The sequence below is a fragment of the Bos taurus genome, chromosome 3 (assembly GCF_002263795.3).
Source record: "Bos taurus isolate L1 Dominette 01449 registration number 42190680 breed Hereford chromosome 3, ARS-UCD2.0, whole genome shotgun sequence".
Classification (NCBI taxonomy): domain Eukaryota; kingdom Metazoa; phylum Chordata; class Mammalia; order Artiodactyla; family Bovidae; genus Bos; species Bos taurus.
The window spans coordinates 117,440,887-117,466,097 of NC_037330.1; the positions used below are offsets into that span (position 1 = coordinate 117,440,887).

The 25,211-nt window shown below is 64.9% G+C and overlaps 1 protein-coding gene across 7 annotated transcripts; it reads left to right on the forward strand.

The window, feature by feature from the left end:
- Positions 1-208: 208 nt before the first annotated feature.
- ESPNL (espin like) lies at positions 209-24,172 on the forward strand. 7 transcript variants are annotated; one of them, XR_234148.5, is made up of 11 exons: positions 209-1,406; positions 2,542-2,732; positions 4,196-4,382; positions 6,685-6,867; positions 10,756-10,887; positions 11,460-11,531; positions 17,104-17,218; positions 18,175-18,287; positions 18,965-19,162; positions 21,595-23,633; positions 23,769-24,172. XR_234148.5 is itself a non-coding variant. In XM_005204988.5 (10 exons), exons 1-10 carry the CDS (start codon positions 897-899, stop codon positions 23,182-23,184), a joined length of 3,291 nt encoding a protein of 1,096 aa, XP_005205045.2. In that variant the 5' UTR covers positions 209-896; the 3' UTR covers positions 23,185-24,172. The 7 variants fall into 7 exon arrangements, 6 of the variants coding, with proteins under 6 accessions (XP_005205045.2, XP_005205046.2, NP_001192838.2 ...); XM_005204988.5 differs by having other exon boundaries at positions 21,595-24,172; XM_005204989.5 differs by having other exon boundaries at positions 18,178-18,287; positions 21,595-24,172.
- Positions 24,173-25,211: the final 1,039 nt, after the last annotated feature.

Sequence of the window (25,211 nt, forward strand, 5' to 3'; positions counted from 1 at the left end):
CAACACATTTAATGTGTGATTGAAAAGGGCAGAGAACTTCACGATGACACTGAGGAAACGACTGTCAGAAACGAGATGAGCTAATAAGAGGCGCGATCTGTTCTGGACACCTTGTGGCTTTTCTAGTCTCCGCTTTGGTGGGGGCACCGGGTGTCCGTGCCTGCTGTGGGGGTGGGGTCAGCCAGCCAGCCACGGAATAATCCCACGTGATCTCCAGGGCTTCAGCTTGAGACCGTGTCTGCAGGAGCCCCACAAGGCAGCTCCCTGACATGAGTGAGCACCCAGCGGGCTCCAGGCAGAGGCTGGGGCGCCCCGAGTTCACCAGCAAGCACTGTGGGTGTCCAGCCCCACTGCAGATAACAGCCTGGGAAAAGACGCTGGGCAGCTCTGGAAAATGAGCTTGGGACCATGAACTCCAGTCCCTGTGGCTGAGGGTGGGTAGGGCAGGGGACCTGAGACTCTCACCCTCCTCTCAGAGGCCTTCCTGTCCAGTGCCAGGCCCTGTGCCCGTCACTGGTCTGCAGAGCCACTGCTGCCCAGCAGTGCGTGAAGCCCCCAGTGCCAGCCAAGGCCAGGCTCCAGGAGAGCGTTCCCAGGGGGCAGCAGGCCTGGGTGCCCATGGCTGACACGGCCCAAATGCTTAGAAAGGGCTTCGCTTGGATGGGTCTGCCCTCCCGGGAGGAGGGTCTCCTAAGCGGCCTCTGCACGGCCCACCACAGCGTTCGGAGGCTGTCCCCTGCCCGGAGAAAGCAGACTCTCAGGAGCTGACTGCTTCCTGGAAAGGACACTAACTGTGAATACCCACTCAACGTGGGAAGTCCGTCCCAGCCCTCGATCCACGTGAGGGGGAGGCATGGTCCAGCCACAGGGCAGTGCCCACCTCCTACCCAAACCTGATGCGGGCCCTTCCCCTGCTCTGGGTGCCCCGGGAGTGGCTGGGGCAGGGCTGCAAGGCCCGGTCCCCAAGGCCTATCCCCCCCCACCCCCACCGCCTCCCATCTGCCCTGTGCGCGCTTATCGGTAACCGGAGCCGCGAGCTGCGTCCCATCCTGAAACAGGAAGCCCGGGCCTGTGTGAGCCTCGGAGAGCCGGCTGGGTGGCCAGGGCGGAGGATGGAGGAGCAGCGGGCGCTCGCGGCCGCCAAGGACGGGGATCTGGCCACCCTGGAGCAGCTGCTGGAGGCGGGCACCCTGGGCCCGCATGTCACTGATGCCCTGGGGGCTGGCCTGGTGCACCACGCCGCCCGGGCTGGCCACCTGGCCTGCGTCAGGTTCCTGGTGCAGCGAGCCAAGCTGCCCGGCAACCAGCGGGCCCACAACGGGGCCACCCCCGCGCACGACGCCGCGGCCACTGGCGGCCTGGCCGAGCTGTGCTGGCTGGTGCGCCACGGCGGCTGCGGTCTGCAGGTGAGCGGGGCGCAGCAACGGCGGCTGCAGGGTGCAGGGCCCGCGTCCATGGGGAGGCGCGAGCCGAGAGCCAGGTCTGGAGCCCGGGCTTCCCCAGGGCCCTGGGCTGCTGCTCTGGGGGGAATGGCCACCGGACTCCCACAGCACACACAGTGGTGTGTCTCCACCCCATGCCCCTCCCCAGCCCCAAACAAAGCTCTCAGAAGCCACAGACGCCCCCTGAACCACCTGGTATTCCCCAACGTCCAGCACAGAGCGGCCCCTCTCGTCCTTTCACCCAACGCCCCCACCCAAGAGCACTCGGCCTTGCCAGTGGGGGGTCTCCTGGGGTCTCTTTCTTATCAAGCCTGATCCGTGGGGCCTGCTTCCAAAGGTCTAGAAAAGGGTCCGGGCAAACAGAAGCCCAGCAGGCACTGGGGCTCAGGAGGTGCTGGCCCACCCCGGATGCTGGGGGACCACGGTGGGAGCTCTGGGGCTCAGTGATGGTCTCCCCACGGAAATTTCTCCTGCCCGCCTCTCCCTCTCCCTGCTGGCCCAGTGGGTGTGGGCAAGCGAGCTCTGATGGAGAGAGGAAGTCCTCCCGGAGCCCAGAGAAGCACTGGGTCCCAGGGGAGGGAAGACCCACGGGTCACACAGCCTTCAGCGGCTCTTCCCACAGCCCCGAGGGTGGGAGCAGGGCCAGTCCAGAGCCCAGGAGAACACCCAGGTGTGCGGGTGCCCGCGGTGCAGAAGCGCCCCAGCAAGAGGGCCCGGGTACCAGGGTGGGCGCTGAGTGAGGGTGGGGCAGAGGCCCCTGGACCACCCCTGGACAGGCTGCCAGCCCTGGGCCAGCAAGCTGGGCTAGTGGAGCCTCCCCGGCGAGCAGAGAGCGAGAAGGGCGGGACTGCAGCTTGGAGGGGGCTCGCATGTGCAGGACCCGGGGTTTGGACCCAAAAGCCCTGACTGGTCCCGGCCCTGCTGCTGACCGCGAGCAGATGGCCTGGCTCAGTCCAGGAGACCCCTCTGCACCCCCGCGCTGGAGCCAGGTGGAGGGGTGGGAGCTCTCCCGCGGGTCCGCGCGGTGCGGTCTCAGGCGGCTGCCCGGCAAGCCTGGTCCGGCCCGCCGCCCGCTCACCGGCCGCCTGCGCCTCCATAGGACCAGGACGCGTCGGGCGTCTCCCCGCTGCACCTGGCCGCCCGCTTCGGACACCCGGTGCTGGTGGACTGGCTGCTCCACGAGGGCCACGCGGCCACACTGGAGACCCTGGAGGGGGCCTTGCCGCTGCACCACGCCGCGGTCAGCGGGGACCTGACCTGCCTGAAGCTCCTGACCGCCGCCCACCGCAGGTGAGGGGCTGCGGCGCCGCCTGGCGGGGTGTCCCATGGGCGCGGGCGGCGGGGAGGGGGCCTCATGAGGGAAGGGGAGGGAGCAGGGCCCGGGATGGGGAGGGGAGGGGAATGAACGGACCTTGGGAGAGGGAGGGGGAAGGGGTGGGCGGAGGGGGAGGGGAGGGGGTGGGCCTCAGGGGAGGGCTGGGGGAGGGGGCCGGCGGGGCGGAGGCGGAGGGGGAGGGGGGAGGGGAGGACGAGCCCTCATGCCGCTCACGCGTCTGGAAGGGAGCAGAGTGAACACTGGTCTTGGGGGCAGTGAGCCCCCCAGGTGGGGGCCTGGATTCTCCCTCCACACGCCCGGTCCCACTGCCCCGAGTGGGCGGCTGGGCGAGGCCAACAGACAGGGAGGGGACCGGCCCAGCTAAGGAGGGGGCAGGGGGCATCAGGCCACCAACCCTTCCCCCGTCGTGGGCCCGGCTGCGGTCCTAGCCCCACGGAAGACACCCGGGCGTGTAACTGACCGTCTGCGGGTGCGGCGTCTGTGGCCTGCCGCGGCCATCTGTCCGCAGGACGGCTGTCCTGGTTGGGAGAGGGACTCTGTCCACCCCTCACCTGAGCTGGCCTTTCTCCCCCGAGCCCCTGACACTTCTCCTGCGGGGCTCTGGCTAGCTGGCCGGCCTTCCTGGCCGCCCCCCGCGACAGTGCTGCTGTTCCTGCGCCTTCCCGTCCCGACCTCCCTTCCAAGGCCTTTGAGACTCGCTTCTGCGTGTCTTCCCCAAACAGTCCACACTGGCTGCCCCGGGCCTGGCCGGCCGCAGGGTGTCTCTCAGACTGGCAGTATTAGAAGTACTTTCTGTCATTTGAAAACCGGGTGATTTCACTTTAAAACACACACATGCACAGGGACGCTGCCCCAGGGCCCACATGCCCACCGGCAGAGGCAGAGACGGCAGGAGCCCGAGCGGAAGTCTTTGTCAACAGGGGTGGGGTCCAGTTTGGGGGAGGGGGCTCCTGCTCCCTGCAGGGGTTCAGAGGGGGACCGAGAACTCGCCTGACCCCGTGACCGTATGTAGGCAAGGCTGGATGCGGAAACCTGACGACCCTGCCCCAGTCTCTCCACACGGGGGGGCCTGGAATACGGATGCTGGCCGAGCGCTGGGAAGGGCTAGTATCCTGCTCACAATGGCCCCTTGCACGGAGCAGGCCCCGGGTCCGGAGGTTCCCTGAGCCGCCCACTACAGCCCTCTGGGCCATTCACCCTAAGAGGAGACCCCTGCCGGCCAACCCCCGGCAGCGCGCACAGCTTGATGGCAAGTTGAGGGAGCTGGATTCCTTGGGGTGCGCACAAGCTGGGCGGGTAAGGGGGTGGCCGCAAAGAGCCAGGTGCCGGGCCACCCCGCCCCGATCTGGGCCCTAGGCCGGAGCGGCTCCCCGCGACCCCCGGCCGAGCGCGCTCTGAAGCCCGGCCTCCCCCGCAGCGGCGTGAACCGGCGGACGCACAGCGGCGCCTCCCCGCTCTACCTGGCCTGCCAGGAGGGCCACCTGCACCTGGCGCAGTTCCTGGTGAAGGACTGCGGCGCTGACGTGCACCTGCGCGCCCTCGACGGCATGAGCGCGCTGCACGCCGCCGCCGCCCGCGGCCACTACTCGCTCGTCGTCTGGCTGGTAAGGGGGTGCTGGGGTGCGCGCGCAGGGCGTGGGGGACGTCCGCGGAGGCTGGCACCTGCTCCCGCCTAGCAAGCGGGGCGGCTGGGGCGGAGGCGCCATGCCCTGGGTCTCCGATCTCCCACAGGAAGTTCGGGGACCACGGGGTGGTGGGCGGATCAGATGTGCCTGCAGCGCCTTAGAGCATCCACGTGCCAGACCCAGTCTAGGGCACAGCGGGGAGCTTCAACTGGGGGTGGCCGTGGACTGGACCCGCCCCTGCAGGACCCTGGGGGTGTGCAGCACCCCCTGCGGGCTCTCCCAACCCCTCCCCGAGGAGTCCTGGTGGGAGTCCAGGTTCTCAGGGTGGGTGGCACAGGCAGTGCCTGGCCCTGCTGTTTGGCCACTTGTCCATGCCTGGCCACCCAGACCCTGGGGGGTGTTCCCAGACCCTGAGGGGAGCCCCACAAGCCCCACTCTTCTTCCCTCTGGACCCATGGAGGCACCATCTGGGCCTCTTTCCAGAAAGAACACAGAGTGAACTAGATGGGGGAGGATGCCTTCTTCCAAGACTTTTTCCAGGGCTGGGGACTTCCGCCTCCGCCCTGGAAAACCAGGCCTGTGGGGTGTCTGGGCGCTCTGAGGGTCTCCATTATGGAGAGGGTCTCCATTACCCGATCAAGGGTCAAAGTGGGGAGGTCTCTCCCGGGAGGGGTAGAAGGGCAAGAGGTGGCTGGGGAGGGACTCAGTCCAGCTGCTCCGCTCCTTGTGCCTGGCATAAGAGCTGTGGGGATGCTGCGTGAGGGAAGGAAGGAAGGAAGAAGGAGTGATTTCCTCTGGCCTCCCACCACTCACCTTGGCTTCAGAAGCCCCTAGCAGTTGGCTCTGGCCTCCCTTCACCACTGCCTCTCCTAGGCTGGCCCTTTGCCCCTGGAGCACCCGCCAGCACCCACCTTTGCACCAGCTGTGCCCGCCCTCCCCCCCCCCGCCCCCAGCCAAGCCGCCCTTCTGCAGCTGCTCCTACAGGCCAGCCCCACTCGCGGGAGAAAGCTCCAGGCATTGGCCCTGCCCTGGCCCTCGGATGGAGCTGTGCTTCCATCGTCTCGCCTGTAGTTCAGATGGTGAACTTCAGAAAGGTGCCTGTCCCCAGACCTGGACTCCCAGCGCTGTGGCAGCCTGAGTCCTGGCCGGGCCTGGCCGCGGGCACAAAGGCGGCACGTGCTCAGCACACATGGCGGGAGTGAGTCAGCGGGGTGCGCGGTGTCTCAGAGCGGCGGGGGTGCCCAGGAGCCAGGGGCGGCGGCGGAGGGGTGGTGTTGGCAGGCAGGTCCACACAGCACCCCCCACCACCGGGCAGCCTGACAGGGGCTCATCCCAGGAAGAAGCAGCTGTGGCCGAGGGTCCCAGGGCCAGAAAGGCTCTTCCAGATGGGCCTCCCCACCCCGCCTCCTGCAGGATGGACCACAGGCAGAGGGTGCAGCATCCAGCCTGGCTGACCCACTCAGGGCTGGGGCCCCGCTCCCCTGGGAGGCGCTCTCCTCCCAGCTCGCTGTCCTTTTTCTAACAGACACGTTTGAATGTCGGATAAGCCAGCGTTTGGCTGCAGTGCCCCGGGAATTAAACCACCGAAAGGCTATCCCTTCCACGTGGGAAACACTGCAGGGTGTTCACGCCCGGTCACATCCTTGCTGTTCTCCTGGCCTCGCCTTCTTGGAGAAGGTTGGCCGTGTTCAAAGCAGGAAAAGGGAGAAAAAGGGGGTGACGCCACGTGCACTGGCCCTTCCGGTGGGAAGGCGGGAGAAGAGCCCCTTCGGCCTCACGTTGGCAGGGGTCACGTGGCTGCCCTGGGGGCACGCGGTCCAGGCTGGGGGCCTGGGCCAGAGCCCACGGGTGCCCTCACAGCAGGGCCGACAAGGGCTGTGAGGAGGGCTGGCCTGAAGGCTGCTGGTGGGACGGGGCGCGCCCCCCAGCACCCTGCATCTTGGCACTGGAGCTGTAACAGTCAGGACGCAAACAGGCCTGGTGCCAGGAGGTCCTCCCTTCATCAGCAAACACCTGTTTACTGGCCCTGGGGTGCTGCCCAAAGGCGTTCTTTATTTGAAGTGGGAACACCCCTGGGGGTGTTCAGCTTAAGATCTGGGCTGGGGCAGGTTTGGGGGCTGTGGAATCTCGCAGTAAAACCACCGAGCTCGCTGCCCCCCCACCCAGGCTGCCCGAGGCGCACAAGAGGAGCCAGCCCTGTCCCCAGGGCCCCCTGCCCCGAGGGGGGAGTGGCTGCCCCCGTCCGGCCTCATCTGGCCCGTCCCCCTTCCTCCGTCCACAGGTCACCTTCACGGACGTCGGCCTGACAGCTCGGGATGATGACGGGGCCACTGTCCTGCACTTCGCTGCTCGGGGCGGCCACACGCCCATTCTGGACCGGCTCCTGTTGATGGGTGCCCCCATCATGAGAGACTCCTGGGGGGGGACCCCCCTTCACGATGCAGCGGAGAACGGGCAGATGGAGGTAAGGCGCTGGGGGATGGGGGTGGGCAGAGGAGCCTCCGAGAGCTGGCAGTCCTGGACCACTTCCTGCGAGTGAGTCACCGAGCCCTCAACACAGCCCTGTGGGGTACACATTATTAGCCCCTTTTACAGACAGGTAAACCGAGCCCCAGAGGGGCAGCCGTTGCCCAGGATGCAGACTCAGACTCAGATCTCTCTGGGAATAAAGCCCGTGCTCTGCCCTCAGCGCGGGACGCCTCCCTTCGCTCAGAGACTCCCCGGGTGCCAGCTCAGGGGTCAGTCTTCCTGCTGGCCCTCCCAGGAGGGGGTCTGCTGGTCCCCTGCTCTGAGCAGCCTGGGAGCAGGGCCCCGTGGGGGTGTGAGGTCAGCCCCTTCGCTGTGCTCCAGATAAACCTAGGGGCACACGTGGCCCAGGAAACAGCATCCGGAAACCTGGAGTGGGCAGGGTCGGTGTTCCGATACTTGAGGCCCAGCCCTGGGAGTGGACCCGGCCGTGAGCGCTGGCCCTGCACCGGCGTGCCCTGCCCAAGGACCTCCTGCGAAGGCAAGGCCGTGTCTGAGCGGAGTGCGTCTGAGGCGAGCACGTGGGATGACTCCTCTGCCCGCTCCCCCCAGAACCACCCGGCAGGGCTCCAAAGTGGGTCAGTGCATCTGCAATGTCTCCTGGGTCTTCCTGCAGTGTTCCCGTGGCCCCCAGTCGCCGCCCACATGGGCCCAGAGAAGCTAGTCGAGGGCAGGGGGCGGGTGTTTTATCAAGGTGCAGCCCGGTATCCCATTTTGGACTTTGGTTCTGGACAGCTGTTTCCCGCTGGAACCTCAAGTATTCCTGGGCCCAGGTGGCCCACGAACAGCACAGAAAGTCCCAGGAAGGCATGCAGTCCTTCTGATAAATCAGAGAGAGGCGTGATGCCCCCATGCTAAACAGCAAGGCTGAACACTTCTTCCTGACTCTCAGGAGCCCTGAGGGCCCCCTCCTGCTCCCCCCACCCCCCAGCCACACCCCCTCCTTTCACCCTGCAGGCCAGCATTCAGCCCCATGGGCTCACCAAGCAGACGGTGGGGGTGGCGTCCAGAGGGGCCTGGGGTGGTCCCTCATGTCCTGTACCTGAGAAGGCGGTGGGGGTGGCGTCCAGAGGGGCCTGGGGTGGAAGGCCGCGGGTGGCCGGAAGGGCCCTGAGCCAGCGTGATGTAGCTCAGACAGCATCCTGCCCCCACAAGCCACGGCCTCCACAATCCTGAGGGTGGCCAGAGCAGCACCCTGCCAACTTTATTTTTAAGCAGCATCATCTTTTTTCAAATGAAGTGTTCTGTAGGGGACCAGGAGGTTCAGCAGGTAAGCCAAGGGTTCATGAGGCCCTCACCCTGCTCGCTCGGCGGGAAAGGAAAGGAACCCAAGCCTCAGAGCTGAGAACCGCCCTCCTCCGTCTCTGTGTTGTGGAAATTCCTCCTGCCTGGGCTGTGCTGGGGCTTCCCTGCTGCCCCCACCCCTCCGGCTTCCTCCGCTTGTGGCGAGTGGGAGTGGGTCCTCGCTGGGGTGCAGGGCCTTCTCATCGTCGCGGTGGCACCTCTGCTGCGGGCCCGGCTCCAGCGCTCGCAGGCCTCAGTGCTGGCAGCACTCGGGCTCAGTACTTGCGGCTCACAGGCTTAGTTGCCCTGAGACATGAAGGGTCTTCCCGGACCCGGGACCGGACCCATGTCCCCCTGCCTTGGCAGGTGGGGTCGTAACCACTGGACCACCAGGGAAGTCCCACGATAACGTCTCCATGCCATCTACTATCCAGCCTGTCTAATGTCCATCTCATATCCATGTCTCTGGTTGTGCTATAACCAGGATGGAAGCAGAGTCCATGCATTATTGATCGCCTGTTGGGTCTTAAAGTTGTTAACAGTTCTGGAAAATTATGATCATCCCGGAAATATGATCACCCCATGCCACTCTGTATTTTATTTAATTTTATTTTTTTGTAAATTCTTTTAATTGGAGGTTAATTACTTTACAATATTGTGGGTTTTGCCATATATTGACATGAATCAGCCATGGGTGGACATGTGTTCCCCATCCTGAACCCCCCTCCCACCTCCTCCCCAATCCCATCCCTCTGGGTCATCCCAGTGCACCGGCCCTGAGTGCCCTGTCTCATGCATCAAACCTGGACCGGCGATCTGTTTCAAATATGGTAATAATACATGTTTCGGTGCTATTCTCTCAAATCATCCCACCCTCGCCTTCTCTCTCAGAGTCCAAAAGTCTGTTCTTTACATCTGTGTCTCTTTTGCCATCTCACATATAGGGTCATCATTACCATCTTTCGAAATTCCATATATATTCATTAATATACTGTATTGGTGTTTTTCTTTCTGACTTACTTCACTCTGTATAATAGGCTCCAGTTTCGTCCACCTCATCAGAACTGCTTCAAATGCATTCTTTTTAATAGCTGAGTAATACTCCATTGTGTATATGTGCCACGGCTTTCTTATCCATTCATCCGCCGATGGGCATCTAGGTTGCTTCCATGTCCTGCCTATTATAAACAGTGCTGCGATGAACATTGGGGTGCACGTGTCTCTTTCGATTCTGGTTTCCGTGGTGTGTATGCCCAGCAGTGGGATTGCTGGGTCATATGGCGGTTCTATTTCCAGGTTTTTAAGGAACCTCCACACTGTTCTCCATAGTGGCTGTACTAGTTTGCATTCCCACCAACAGTGTAAGAGGGTTCCCTTTTCTCCACAGCCTCTCCAGCATTTATTGTTTGTAGACTTGTTGATAGCAGCCATCCTGACTGGCGTGAGGTGGTACCTCATGGTGGCTTTGATTTGCATTTCTCTGATAATAACCACGCTGTATTTTAAGATAAATCCTTGTTTTAGAAGAGTTTAGAGTTGTTTCAGATTTGTAGGAAAATGGAGGCGCTGGCACAGACCGCTCTGCTCAAGTCCACATCCGCTTTCCCGCCCCTGCTCACAGGCGCCCGCTGTGGTGGCCGTCACTGCGGTGAAGTCGTCTCCCTGTCCCCAGCGCCGCTGCCCCAGACCCATCTAGGCTCAGGCCCCACACCACAGTGCCTCGCGCTCCACTCGGCTTCTCTTGTGACCCCTGCCCCCCAGGCTCTAGATAGACAGCCCGCTCCTGCGGTCCACACACCCCCACCACAGCCTCCTTCACAAAGGGCCTTCACAAGCCCAGTCTCCTCTCGCTTTCCACGCTTCATCCTCTCCTCTGCTCCTCGCTGCTGAGCCTCCCACCCTCCTTTCCTCCTGGTCCCGGGGGCCCAGCCAGGAGGGAAACTGGGGGCCCAGCGCCAGCCTGACCCGGGGAGGGGGCATGTGAGACCAGCACAGGAGCCAAAGGCTCAGAGATGGAGACATCGGGGATGGAGTGAGGATCCCCGGAGCTCACCCTGGGCCTGGAGCCAAGAGGAGGGGCTTGTAGAGCACCAGGCCTGAGCGGAAGGCCAGGGAGCAGGCAGGGCAAGGTGGGCGAGGTGGGCGAGGTGGGCGAGGTGGGCAAGGGCACAGCCTGGAGAGCTGGGGGCGGAGCCATCTCTCTTAGCCTCTGCACCCCAGTTTCTTAGTGTGAGAACGGACACCGCTCCAGGAGTTGCTGGCTCCGTATTTAAACCCAAGGCCTGGGCTGCAGGGGCGAAGTCAGGGTCAGGCGGCCTGGCTGGAGTCCCGCTGTGCCCCCTGCTGACCATCTGGGCCCTCAGCAAGCCTCCGAGCGAGGGCGCCTGGGGCTCCCACCCCGGATTCGGGGTGTTGGTGCCTGTGGGACCCCATGCCGCCAGGAAAGGGCGTGCCAGGTCAGGGTGGGGGCTCAGGCCTCCGTGTCTCAGCTTGGGGGGTGCGGGGAGTTGGCAGTGGTCACGTGTCTGCCCCCCTCCTGCAGTGCTGCCAGACCCTGCTGTCCCACCGCGTGGACCCCGCCCTGCGGGATGATGACGGCTACACTGCCGCGGAGCTGGCGGAGTACCACGGCCACCGAGACTGTGCCCAGTACCTGCGGGACAGCACCCGGCCGGTGAGCCTTGCGGCCCCTTCCCTCCCAGGCCCCCCTGTGCTGATGGCCAGGGAGCTCACCTGGACACCGCGTGGTTGGGAGGGAGCAGGGGAGAGCCTGGCCCCGGGCTGTGAGGGGACCGGGGCTACAAGGGGGCCCAGGGCTGGGCCGTGGTTGGAGCTCCGCTGAGATCTGCCCTCCACCCAGGCCACAGAGCCCATGCTCACACTCAGGCCAGACGGCTGGGTCGCGCTGAGGATACCCCAGGGGGTGGGAGTGGGGTCTCGGGTCCTCGGGCGATGTGACCTCAGGAGGCGGGCCAGCCCTGTGCAGCCCAGAAGGGGACAGTTTCAGGCAGGCTCCCATCTGGGCACATGACCTCGCCCAGCCTCGCCTCTGCAAGGGCAGGGACCCCATGTGCCGGGCCCCCAGCCCACGATGGGCCATGCATGTTTGCTGAATCAATGGAGCAGTGGGCATGCAGGTGTGCAGGGGGGAGCCCAGCAGCTCCGTCAACGTGGGGAGCCAGCTCCCCCCAGAGCCCCCCAGCAAGGCCCCGGGCGGTGACTGACGACGCGTCCCAACCTGCACAGATTTTGCCTCAGCCTTCTGTATTGGCCACCCCTTCAGAAGCTGTCCCTGGGACCGGCTGGCCCCCCACTCAGGTGAGAACACTGAGGCCCACAGGGGCGCCGTGCCCCCCACGCCGGGTCCCACCCCGGGCTGCCGCGCCTCCCTTTCCCTCGGGGTGTCTCCCCCGGAGTGTCCAGGACAACGGAGGCAGAGCCGCCTTCCTCCCCGGCCCTGGGCCAGTGGGATGGTCCTCACCCGGCCACCACCAAGAGAGCCAGTCTCCACTGCCCAACACCCGCACCAGAGTGGCCAGAGGTTGGGGGCTGGGGGTGCTTCAGGGCACATGTGTTGGAGTCCTGGTTTGTCTCGGTAGCCTAGTTTCAGACACAGGAACTGCAGTCACTGCTTGAAGCAATCTGTTTACTATTTACTGACCCTTCAATTGGCTATGGGCTTCCCTGATGGCTCAGCTGGTAAAGAATCCAGCTGCAATGCAGGAGACCCCGGTTGGATTCCTGGGTCGGGAAGATCCCCTGGAGAAGGGATAGTCTACCCACTGCAGTATTCTTGGGCTTTCCTGGTGGCTCAGCTGATAAAGAATCCGTCTGCAATACGGGAGACCTGGCTGTAATCCCTGGGTTGGGAAGAACCCCTGGAGAAGGGAAAGGCTACCCACTCCAGTATTCTGGCCTGGAGAATTCCATGGACCGTATAGTCCATGGGGTCACAAAGAGTTGGACACAACTGAGCGACTTTCACTTTCATACTTTCTTTCGATTGGCTATTGCTTGACAAGAGTTGTCTTCCTGGCTTGGGTTCCAGAAGTTGGGGGAACTCTGCGGGTTCCTGGTGTGGTAGACGGAGCTCCGTGGTCCGCAGGTTGGGGACGGCCTGGCACCCGTGTCCCCGGCCTCTGTGTGGGCCCTGGGGCCAGCCTGGAGGTGGGCTGGGCGACCCCTCTGCTAACAGGGAGGTGCCTCCTGGCCCCTGTCTGGGGGTCCCCGGCTTGCCCCCAGCCCACGCAGCAGTGCCCACAGCCAGGCCTTCTGTCCGAGCAGGATCTCTGTGCCCAGCCCCTCTCCCCAGGCCCTGGCACACCAGCCCACCCCTCTTGGCCGCTCTGCCCAGCTCTCTTAGGGGTGGGCACTCTGGGTGCCCTGCTGACCCCTCCACTGGGGGTTGTGGGGACCAGCCCATGTCGGGTTTCCTGGGGTTCCTTCTGGTGCTGGCGGTCTCCCCTGGTGTCACCACAGGATATGAGGCAGCGATCCGCTTGGGATTCCCCACGCCGGCCTGGGTGGTCCGTGTAGCCTCCCTACCCGGCCTGCAGGCCCGCAGCATCCAGCCCGTCCACCTGCCCCACCTGTGTGGCAGAGGGGCAGGCTCATCAGGCTATGAGCTCGTCCCTGTGAGCCGCTGCACCCGGGGCTGTCTGGAGTCACCCTCGACCCCTCACATTCAGTCTCGGCCCCGCAGGAGGGCAGGCTATCAGCTGGGGCCACCTCGCTGGGGGAGGCTGGGGCTGATGCAATATTGATGGAAACACGATATCCAGAGGTCGCCCGCGCGGCCTCTTCCTGTGTTGGGCTCGGAGGAGGTGGCAAAAGCCTGTCTTTTCCTCTCAACCTCGCCACCTGCCTCTGCCCCCCGGGCGTCGTGGGTCCCAGGAGAGGCAGCCTGGGGGGTGAGGCTGGACACATGCTCCCCCCGCTGCCTGCGCCGCCCCACTTCGATCCTGGCCACGTCTTTCCGCTTCCCAGGCCTGGGGTCACCTCTGCACAGTGAGGAGGTCTTGGGCAGTGGCTAGAGGGGGCCCCCTGCACCCCGAACCTCCAGGGCGTGGGCTGGGTGAAAGGGACAGACCGGCCGAGCCGCCGCAGCTAGGAGCAGCCATCGGGAAGGTGAGCACAGCCCTCCGCGCAGGGGCAAGCCCAGCCTCTCAGCTCGCAGCCCCCACCCCTGTACGCACGTCTACCAGAGCTGGCATGACCCTTCTCGGCCCAGCGACACTCATGAGCCCTGAGCACCCGTGAGCCCCGGTTTTCTCATCTGTGTGACGTAACCGAGGAGCCTCGCCGGGGGTTGGAGGTGCACCTTGAGCGCCCAGTTTAGTGGCTAATTGACCCCCCCGGGTCTAGAGGGGCACTCAGACCCCTTCACTGTCCAGATGGGGAAACTGAGGCCCAGAGAGGGCCAGGGGCTCCCTGAGGCAGACTGCTCCTCCCCGGGGGAAGGGCAGCCCGTAACCCAATCTCAGCCGTGGTGCCTGGGTGTCCAGCACCCATCTGTGGGTCATGATTTTCTCGGCCCGGGTGGCGTTACAGGCCTGTAACCCGGCTCGCCACAGCGGTCCTCCATGTATAATGCATGGCAGGCGTGGCGCTGCTCAAATCTCATCAGAAACACAGAAAAAGAGACACCGGACCACGGCAGGTCACCAACCCAAGGCCGGCTGACCACCAACCTTGGACGCGCCTAGCTGTCAGGACCCCAGAGGTTGGCAGCGCTCCCCCAGGTCCCGTAGAGTCGGTTAGCGCCCAGGGCCTGGATACTCCGTTACCAGGGGCCGCCACAGCGGACCCCCATCCTGGTTAAAATTCAGAGATCCTCCTGACACCATGCTAACGGCAGCAAGGAGGTCCGTGTGCTGCGGTGCGCCGGGCCCTGCCAGGGGCTCCCGGTAAGTCCCAGCAAAGGCAGAGAAACTCAGGCCTGTGGGACGCTGAGCGACTCCCCGGGGCTTCTCCTTGGGGAGAGTTGCAGCAGAATTTGGCCTCAGGGACCCGTGGCATGCAGCCTCCCAGGCTGCTGGTGCGATATTCTGGGGCCACGGTCTGTTCCCCTGGGCCCTGGACCAATGTCCTGCCTTTTCCGTTATTCCTTCCACCCCAGCTGAGCCCTGCACTCTGCCGGGAATGGGAGGCCCTTTCCCCTCACCCAAGAGAGCAGATTCAACTGGGGGTGCAGGGATATGGTGAGCCCCGAGGGCTCCCAGGCGGAGGCGGCCAGGGAGGCTCTGTCAGGCTCAGCGCCTGGGGCTCAGCCCTGCTCTGTCCGTCAGACCATCAACACCAGGTTCCCCAGCCGTCAGGTCTGGGGTCTAACTCAACCCTCCTTCAGGCTCCTAAGCCACCTCATGCCTGCGTTGTGGACACTGGAAGACCGGAGAGTCCCAGGTCTGTGGCACACGGCAGGGAGCAGGTGTCGTGTTTTGTCAGAACCCCGCCCCCCGAAGTCCCGGGGTGACCGATCCCGGTGCGGATGGCTGTTGCATGCAGATCTGTGTCACAGTCCGGAGCCCCGAGCCGGGCGCCCCCTGATTTGTAGCCAGTGTGAGCAGCCTGGTCTTCCTTCTGGGTCCCCTGTGCCAAGGCAGGCGGGCGAGCAGAAGCCAGGGCTTGGCATCCTTGGCGGGGGTACCAGGGACCCCACTGGTGCTGGGCATCCCCCAGAGGCCCACCCGCCTGCCGCTCCCTCCATGGCTGGTGGGCCTGGACCGAAGGAGCAGTGACTCTAGGGGCTCAGTGCTGGCAGGAGCAAGGAGGGGGTGGTCTCAAGTAGGATTCCGGTCCCAGCCCTGTCCCGTCCCCACCGAGGACCCCTGAGAAAGCGCCCTGCCTCCCCGAATCTGTTTCCCCAGCTGTGCCTGAGGGCTGTCCTGGTTGACCCCTCTGTGCTGTCTCTTTTGTGCGACCAAGGAGCTCTGGTCTCCCCTCCCTCTCCGGAGGGTCTGCTCCCCCGGCCCCTGTTTGGGGGAAGGTTAAGGCCTGGTGGTAAGGGATCCCACACCAGCCCAAAGCCCGCCAGGCCACCTGACACCTGTGCCTTCAAATATTAATGCGACGCCTCCTGCTCCCGGGGGTGGGCGCTGTGACACCCCCCGGGCTCCAGACGGCTCAGCTCCCTGTGCTCACTCAGGGCCCAGTGCCTGCCTCCAAGGGTCCTCCCAGGCCTGGGGGCTGGTGGACGCTCTGCCAAGGCCGGGCTCCTGGGCTCCGGGCACCAGTTTCTTCAGAGAGAGGTAGGAGGCGCCGGCGACGGGCAGATAAGCGCTTGGGCCCCAGGCTCCCCTCCTGGTGGCCCCGGAGTGCAGAGGGTCCTGGGATGAGACAGAGGGCCCTGCGGCAGTGGCTGTAGCCACAGGGGTTCTGAGGGGTTTCCCCAGGCCGGGGCGGCCACCCAACACCTGCGCCTCCTTGTCCGGGGGGTTAGGGACCCGGCCCACCTGCAGGGGAGCTGGGGACACTCAGTCGGACGAGGGACTTAACCCCAGCAGTGCCAGCTACGTTGTCACGGGCAGGGCTCCGCGCAAAGCAGACACATGGGCTTCTTGTTAGAAACCAATCAAGGATTTCAGGACAGGGAGAGGAGAGGATATTGAATGGAGCCATGGCTTGAGCCACCCACTCGACGCTGGGGCCAGCACTGGGCCCAAACCACACGTCCCTGTGGGGCAGGTTTGATCCAGCTCCTCTGCCTGGCCCGGGGCTCTCTCCAGTGCCAGCCTGGGGGCCCCAAGGCCCTCACCCACCATCGCTGCCCACGGGAGGGAGCAGGCTGAGGCACTTCGGTCTGACGGTCAAGGGTGAGTGGTGGCCCTCTCTGCTGGAGCCCCGAGCTGGGGCGGGCGTGTGTTTTCAGGCATCAGGGCGACCAGGGGGGCAGCTGGGAGACAAGCCACCTGCAAGACGGAGTCCGCCCGCCTGCGACGCTCAGCTTTAAACCCAAAGGCAGCAAGCCTGCCTCTAGAGTCCTTGGAGGATGGCTCACATCCTTGTGGAAAACTTCTCTGCCACCTGAGGGGGGGCTTGGGAAGGCAGACAGCGAGGGCAGTTCCACACAAGGCGGCCTGTGTGCCCCAGTCTCTGCTTGGCCAGGCCCGGCCAGCCGTCTTGGTGCCTGCTGGTCAGAGGCCAGAGCGGAGGCCTCGCACGGCTGCGCTGGGGACGGGGGATGGGGTTCGGACGCCTCCAGGTCTAGGATTCTTCCCGGTTGCCCACCAGTCAGTGTTGGGGGGAGGGGGGATGGTGGGGGTGCCGCAGACCTGGGGCAGATGTGGGGTTGCAGTGTGGGGGCCCCTGCACCCAGACGTGGACTCCCTGGCCCCGGCTCCCCAGGACTGGAGGGTGGGCCTGGGCCCTGCACCAGGGCTCTGAGGTGCGGTGCTGAGAGCACGTCCAGGTTCGCTGGGCTTCCCTCTGTGCCCAGGGCTGAGCGCAGGCGCAGGTCCGGGCAGTCTGTCTTGGCACCGTCAGGGGACAGTTGGCAAGGGGGTGTGTGTGTGTGCATGCACGTGAATGGGCACGTGTGCCCGCAGGTGTGCGTGTGTACACATGTCCCTTGTAAGGCCAAGGAGTGCTGAGCACGAGGGGGACGCCAGCCCCTGACCCAGAGCCCAGAGCTAAGCTGCCTCCAGAGGGAGCTCACGAGCTGGGCCTTGAGATTGGGGCTCACCCAGTGGGGGTAGGTATGTGTGCCCACAAGGGTGGAGAGACACGGGGGGCATAACCTCCAGGGGTACCTCCCCTCGCCCCTGCACACTTCCCTTTCCTAGCCCCACCCCAGGGAGACCAGGCCAGGGCTGGGTCCCCCCCACCCCCACCTGGCAGCCCAAGTCAAGGCCCGCCCCCCCGCCTCCCACTGACCAGGCCTGTCTGCCCCCAGGTGCCGCTCCTGATGACCCCCCCGCCCCCGCCGTTCCCCCCTCCTCCACTGTCGGCCGCCAGACATCCCCCGGAGGATGGCAGAAGTGGGGGCGCAGGCCTCGGGAGCCCCACCCGTGAGTAAATGCGTCCTCGGGGGGTGTTGGCCCAGGTCAGGGGTCAGGGACTGGGCCCTGCTGGCCTCCCCTCTGAGGTCCTCCGAGGGGGCCTGGACAGCTGGGCGCAGAGGGCACAAGGCCCGGGCTGCGGCCAGCCCCCAGCTCTCCCCGGATTCCGTACGTCCTGCCACCTTGCTAAAGTGAGCACAGAGCGCTCCATGACCACAGTTAAACCGCCTCCTGCCCCGTCCTCCAGCGTCTCTGTGAGCTCCGAGCCCCTGCAGCCCAGCTCTCCTGCCGCTGGGGTCCCGGGCAGCCCGTGCCTGCTCTGGGCCTCAGCTCATCCGGAGGGACTGCGGAGGTCGGCTCTGCCCACTGCTGTTCCTGAGACTCCAGCAGGGGGCGGGGGTGGGGCGCGGTCCTCAAACCGCAGGTCACCACCCACTAGGGGGGCTGTGACCAGCATTTATCAAAATGAAGTAGAATGGGATAGCGTGAAAAATGTCAGCAGGCCCCGTGTGTAGTGAGGTAAGTGTGCTTCATGGAATGGGTGGTGGTTATATAATCACACGTAGGGGTGTGTGTGCTTGTGTGTGTGTGCAGTGGAGGAAGGAGTCATAAAAGGACAGGTTTGCTGTCTGATGGGGCTGCCTTTGGTCCCCGGACTACCAGACCCTACACCCGTTCTAGCTCCTTGCAGGCCGTAGGACAGCTGGGGAGGGAGGACAGGCCGTCGCTGGGATGAGGTGGTAAAATGTAGGCTTCCCAGCTGGCCGGGCTTGGAGCTGGCCCCATGGACACCCATGGGATCGCAGCGATGAGTGAGTTTGCCCAGGGCACTTGGTCAGGGGACTGGCTGGGCCTTTGGCTCCCAGTCCAGTGGTCCTTCAGGAAGGCTGGCTGTGCCCAGGTCTGGGGTCTTCTGCCCCCCACCCCTGGCCTCTCCGACACGAGCTCCCACTTCCTCCCGGCAGCAGCATCTCTCAGCCCGGCCTGGCCCAGCCAGCCAGACCAGCCTCCTCTGAGGGAGCACACAGCCCACACGGCCACCCCGAGGGTCACCGCCAGTGCCATGGCCGTCCCCACGGTGAGTGCCCTCGCCGTGCCGCTGTCTTCCAGGGCCCCCAGCCCAAACCCAGCTGGCCTCTCAGCATGTCTCCTACGCTGGCCCTGGCCAGGTCACTCTGGGGGCAGCCAGCCCACTGCTGTCTGCCCCCCACCACCCCCTGGAGATTCCCACTGGCCACACCTCCCCCTCCTCCTCTCTGGGCACCAGTCCCTTACACATCCAGCCTACCCTTTCACTGACCGGAGGCTGGGAGCTCCCAGACCCTGAGATGTTCTGTGCAAGTCTGGCAAGTGCAGTCACAGCACACAGCACATTAAAGGCTCTGACGAGTCCTGCAGTCCACGACTGACCACCAGACTGTCCATGCAGCTGTTCCCCAAAGGAGTTTCCCCATCCACATGGCATGCTCTAAGCAACCTCTTCTCCGTCATGTACCAAGGAAGGAGGGAATCTCTCAGCCTGCGAGCCTCCCCACACATACCGGGGTCCTACAGGGACAGGGGGCCCTTGCGCTCGAAGCCTCACACTTGAACAGGCTGGGAGTGCGGTAGTGGTCAGCTCCTCTGTCCTCCCTGGTCAGCCCCCACGCCCCTCCTCGCGCAGCTGTGCTCCTCCGGGCCAGCCCTCCCCTCCGCTCGCTCCTGGACTGCAGGTTCCTACGGGCCTCCTCCAATGACCTGCCTGCCTGCACACAGGGGGCAGAGACGGCGGCGGGGGCCGCCCCGGACAGCCTGGTCGCGCTGCAGCTGGACGGGATGCCCTTGGGCGACCTCGACGGGCTGGTACCCACGCGGGATGAGCGCGGCCGACCCATCCCTGAGTGGAAGCGGCAGGTGATGGTGCGGAAGCTGCAGGCGCGCCTGGGCACAGCTCTAGAAGCGCCAGAGGCCCAGGTCCGTCAAGGTGGGGCCAGGGTGGGGGCGGGGCCAGACATGGGGCGGGGGCAGTGTTGGGGCGAGGCCAGACACGAGGCGGAGCCAGGCGTGGGGTGGGATCAGACATGGGGCGGGGGCAATGTGGGGGCGAGGCCAGGCATGGGGCGGGGCCAAGTGGGGGCGGGGGCAATGTGGAGGCGAGGCCAGACGCGAGGCAGGGCCAGGCGTGGGGTGGGATCAGTCGTGGGGCGGGGCCAGGTGGGGTGGAGCCAGACATGGGGCGAGGCCATGCCTGGACGGGGCCGGGGAGGGGCGTGGCGCCGCTGGAGGTGGGCGGGGCCAGGGTGGAACCAGGGTGTAGAGGGCAGAGGCGGGGCAGGAGGTTTAGTACCGGCAGGTAGACGTGGAAGGTGGGTTCCTGAGCCCACACCTCGAGTCCTGAGACCCGGGTACCCTACTGCATGTCCCTCTGTGGCCTCAGCTTCCTCTTCTGCCAGACGATGAGGTTGAACCAGATCAGAGGGCTGCGAGCAGTGCCCCTTCACCTGCCTTGGGGATGTGTTGCCCAAGTGTTACTTTGATCTCACGATTTATATGTCGTGCCCACCGCATATCAGGCTCTGTTCTCGGCAGTGAAGGGGACCAGCCTTGCCCGTTAATGCTTCCATTCCATCAGGAAAGGCGGGGTGCCTGGGCAACTGTGCTGGGGATGTCGGCGGGGTGGGGTGGGGAGTGCGGGGAGGGAGGGTCCAACTGCTATGGAGAGAAGGCAGTGGAAAGGGGAGGGGGCTGCTTTGTCCGGGTGCTCAGGGGCAGCCTCTCTGGAGAGTGTCCTTGAGCGGGAGTCAGGCGGAAGTGAGGGGCAAGCCCTCCGGGGATGAGGGACAAGCGATTGTGAGTGAGGCAACAGTGAGCGCTCTGGAGGCAGGGTGGGCTGGCCCAAGTGAGGAGCAGGAGGAGGCCGCGCGGAGGTGAGGGAGAGGCGACAGGCAGGCATTACAGGACCTTCGGGGAGCCGTTGAGAATCTGAGCAGGGAAGGGCTCTGGTCTGACTTGGATTTTAATTGGCTCCCTCTGGCCTCCCTGTGGACAGCTGTTCTAGAGTCGTACCCTGACGGGGTGCGGCTTTGTCTTGAATGATGTATTCTGCAACCCTTGGTCTAGAGCTGCCCTGCCAGTACCATAAGGCCAGCCATTTGTGGCTATTTCAATTCACTTCAGTTCAGTCATTCAAACTTGTCCAACTCTTTGATACACCATGGACTGCAGCACACCAGGCTTCCCTGTCCATCACCAACTCCCGGAGCTTGCTCAAACTCATATCCATCGAGTCGGTGATGTCACCCAACCATCTCATCCTCTGTCATCCCCTTCTCCTGCCTTCAATCTGTCCCAGCAGCTGCAGCTATTTAAAGCTGCAATTTCAAATGAAATAAAACCCCCTGCGCCTGAGTTAGCTGCACTTTCTGATGAATGGCTCCTGCAGGGGTTTTGGCATGCCTTCCCCTCATCTCAGAAGTGTTGGGCGGCTCTGGTCTAATGGCCCAGCCTGTCCTTGCTGTCAGGATGCCCCTGGGGTTGGGGGTGGAGCAAGGCAGGAGTGGGTGGGGGGTCCTGCCACAACCCGGAGGCCTTTTAGAAGCTGACCTTAGGGCAGAGCCAAGGGTGTGTGAAGAACTCAGGGAAACTGAGAAAACAGGCCGAAGGGGCAGGGGATGGGCTTGGGCACAGCCTGGCCATTGGCTGCGAGTTCCCAGCCTGACGCTTGTGATCCGAACACTCCCCAGTCTCCCCTCTCTGCCCCGGGCCTCGTAGGGGCTTATTGTGCCGAGTGCCCACCTGGCTTCTTGGCAACCAGGCAGGAGCTCAGGCCCCTCACCTGTGAGACGGGGCAGACACAGGGCCTCCCTCAGGGGTCTCGGGGGACTGAGCGGGTGGGCACGGAGCCACCCAGAGGGACCCCAGCTGGGAGGCTCTGTGTGCGTCTCTCACAGACTGCAAGCACGGGAGTTGGGCTGTATCCTGGCATCAGGGAAGCCCCAAGGGGTGATGTTCTGGGGTGAGGTTGGCCACACGCCATGAGAACTCGGAGGCTGCCCTTCGTAGGGGACACTGCCCACCCGCAGGACATCCTGTGCAGGGATCCAGAGGGTTCTGGGGACAGTCTTTGACTTCACCACGGAGGAGAGGAGGAGGACTCGGGGGTGGCAGAATAGAGGCACCCCTGCCTCTTCTGAGGGCAAGGCTGGCTCTTCCTGGGGTGAGAACTGCCCTGAGCCTCGGGCTGCGGCCTGGGGCTGGCCTGCCACCTCCTGTACCCTCTGAGCCCAGGCAGGGGCCAGCCAGGGTCCCCAGGGCTCCCTGGGGCCAGGCCACCCAGGGGAGCTTGTGTCTGGCAGGAGCATGCCATGTGGGCTGCGTCCCCGCTGACCTCCCCTCCCTGTGTCCAGGACGATGGCGGGCACACAGATGCCATGGAGCAGGCAGCCTGGCGGTACTCGCAGACGCACCAGGCCATCCTGGGCCCCTTCGGGGAGCTGCTGACCGAGGACGACTTGGTGTACCTGGAGAAGCAGATCGCCGACCTGCAGCTCCGGCGCCGCTGCCAGGAGTACGAGAACGAGCTGGGCCGGCTGGCGGCCGAGCTGCAGGCCCTGCTGCCCGCGCCCCTGGTCAGCATCACTGTCAACAGCCGCTTCCTGTCCCCGGGGCCCCGGCTGGAGGCCGCGGATACCGAGCCCCGGGGCTCCGAGGACGGGGCCTCGCAGGCCACACCCGGCGGGCAGCCCCTGCCCTTCTGGTGCAGCCACGTCGCCCGGCTGGTGCGTAGCCTGTCCCTGCTCCTGAAGGGCGTGAACGGGCTGGTGCAGGGCGAGGAGAGGGACCCCCTGGAGGCCCAGAGGGAGGCCCACAGGCCAGCCCCGGCCAGCCCCCCTAGGAGCGAGGCCCAGCGTGAGATCCAAGAGTGTGGGGTGTCTGTGCGGACACTACGCGGCAACTTTGAGTCAGCCCCCGGCCGGCCCTGCACCCCAAGCCCTGGCCCCTGCGAGCTGGGGACCCAGCCGGGGTCATGCCCGAGGGGCTGCTGGCCTGCCCCGGCCCCGCCCTGTAGCGGCCCGATCGGAGGGAACCCCGGGTCGGGCGACACGGAGGAAGCCAGCGACTCGGGCATCAGCTGTGAGGAGGCCCTGTCGGAGGTGGGTGCTGTGCCAGGCTCGGACCTGGCCAGCCTCCGCAAGGAGCGCATTGTCACCCTCTTCCTCAGCCACTGGAAGAAGTCGGCTTACATGCCGGCACTTAAGACGGCAGCCTGCAGGACCCTGGAGGCCCGGCGCTCGGGGCTGCGGGGGCAGGAGGCAGCCAGGGGCCCTCCGATGCCCTCCCCGCTGCCCAGCGGGAGCCCACGGCCCAGCCGCCTCTGGCAGCAGCGCAGCGTCATCGCCCAGCTGCTGGGCCACTGGAAGGCCGTCCTGGCCCATGTGCCCGCCCGGCAGCTGCGGCGGCTGAGCCGGCGGCCCCGCGGGCCCCTGTCCCCTGAACAGTTCCTGCCCCACGTGGACGGGGCGCCCGTGCCCTACAGCAGCCTCACGCTGGACCTCTTCATGCTGGGCTACTTCCAGCTCCTGGAGTGCGACCTGCCGGCCGAGGAGCGCAAGATGCGCCACCTGCTGTGTTTCGAGGTCTTCGAACACCTGGGCGCCCACGGCTGGGAGGCGGCGCGCGCCTTCCACAAGGCTGTGACCGACGAGGTGGCCGCTGGCCGCCGTGCCTGGACCGATGGCTTTGAGGACATCAAAGCCCGCTTCTTTGGCTCCAGCCGTGGTCGTGCCCGGGACGCGGAGCCCGGCCGCAAGTCTGGCCTGACCCCGCTCAGGCCCCTGCCCCACGCTGGTCCCGGCGGCCCCGAGCCCGCAGCACAGAGGCTGGGGTCCGGCCCCCAGCGGGGCAGCTTCAACAGCGAGGACATCTGTGGCTACATCGACCGGAGCTTCGCCTTCTGGAAGGAGAAGGAAGCCGAGATGTTCGGCTTTGGGGAGTGACGTGGGCCTGCCTTCCTCCCGGAGCGGGTTTGGGGTGGTTTTGGTTTTTCTGTTCTCTTTTCCTTTTTGCCCGCCTGGTGGCCAGGTGAGCCTTGAGGCCAGGCCGGCAGGGACTCAGCGTGCTAGTTGCCGCCCACCGTGTCTGCCCCCCGACGGCTTCCTCCTAGGCTGCAAGACTGCACCCAGAGTCCCCCTTGTCACTGCTGCACCCGAGAAGCCCTCTCAGGACCCCAGTCGCCCTGCCTTGGGATGACTCGCCAGCTCCGCCCGTGCCCTCCACCTGTACGTCCCTTGGGCGCCTGTGATGCCAGCCTGTTCCCCACTGGCCACCCTCCAGTCCCTGCTGAGTCACCAGGATGTCCCGTCTCCCAGTTCCTCCCGTGCCCGTGGCTCTGGCCACATCCTGAGCCTCCATCTGCCCTCTGCCAGTGCTGCCTCCACTCCTTCTGGTAATCTTGGGCCGTGCCCCTCCCCCTCTGCAGCCCCCCTCCCCAACCTGTGAAGTGAGGGAGGAGCTAGGACAACAGGATCAGATGGGCAGGAGGCCTTCCTGTCAGACTGGACTTCCATCCCGAATTTTCCAGGTCAGGCTGCGGAGTCCAGAGGGCTTCAGGGAGAGGTATTCTGCAGCTCTGCGATGGCCCCACAGGCAGGAGTGGGGAAGAGGTTTCAGGAACCTCCCACAGCCTTCACCCCCCCCCCCCCCACTGCAGAAACCCCCTGGGACAGCTGTCTTGCCTGTTCCTCCCCACCTGCAGAGCTTGGAGGACTCAGGCCAGCTGTGGGGGACCAGGGAGTCCTCCCATCCAACTGGCTCAATGTCTCAGAGAGGGATGCTCGGGAAGAAATAAAATGGGGGGTGTCAGGCTGTCGGGGCTTCCCCAGACCAGTCAAGGGGGCGGTGCTGGCCTGGGTTCTGGCTCCAAAGCCTCCTGCAGAGTAGACACCGGATGTGAGTTTGCTAAATAAAGACCCGTTCCTGCCTGCCTTCCCATGTGTGCTTGTTGCCCCTGAGCCCAGAGAGGGCCCTGCTGGAGGGACACTGAGACCTCAGTGCTCAGCTCAGCCGAAGCCCCAGAGCAGCATCCTTACCCCACAGAGCGTCCACATTCTCATCTGTAAAATGGGGGCGTGGTGTTGACCCGCCCATACCCAGGGTCCTGGCAGGATGGACTGAGGCCCCCCATGGGGGTCTCTGTCCTGGGATGGCAGTGACACTCTCCAGCCGCATCAGTGTTTTAAGGAGCACATGCTAAGGATCACAGTCCTGGCCCCAGGCAGCCGCAAGCATCCCATACGGTGTTGAGGCCCTGGCTCTTGGCCCTGAAGCTCGACCGTTGGAGCCAGACAAGGACTGGTCTGCAGGACACTGCTGCTGCCCAGGCTGGTGGGTGAGCCTGGAGGTGGGGGGGTTAGAAGGTGCTAGGTGCTCAGAGGCCTCCCTCCCCTGGGCCACCCACAGGACCCTGCGGGAGCAGGGTGGCCGGCATATGCAGAGCCCAGTCCCAGAGGTGGCCTGCTGGCCAGGGCTGCTCAGGAGACAGTGAGCAGAAGGCCCGCACACCCAAGTGGGGGCTCCCCTCCCCCCACTCACTGTGGCCTTGCACAAGGCCCTCCACGGCCCTGAGTCTCATGTTCCCGTGAGCATCCAGGACTCCAGGAAGACCGGGACTCCAGGGTTAGGCGGGGGTGCTCAGACCCCAGCGTGAGGCCTGGCGCAGGGAAAGGACCTCTCTGCTGGGCACTCACGGGTGACTCCCCAAATGCCCTTCTGCAGGCACTCTGCTTCCTGGAGGCCTCCTTATAAATACACCGTATCCTGAGAGTACCCCAGGGACCCTGAGTCCCTTGGGCTGGGCCAGAGAAAGCTGGTTTGTTATTTAAAAGATGTTCCAAGTGATTCTGATGCTCAGTGACCTCGGAACCCCACTAAGCAACTCACCTGTGGGAAGCAGGTGTCCACTGCCACGGATGGGGGGTGCTGGCCCCGCAAGGCCATACTCAGCTGTAGGGCCCTTTAATCTTGG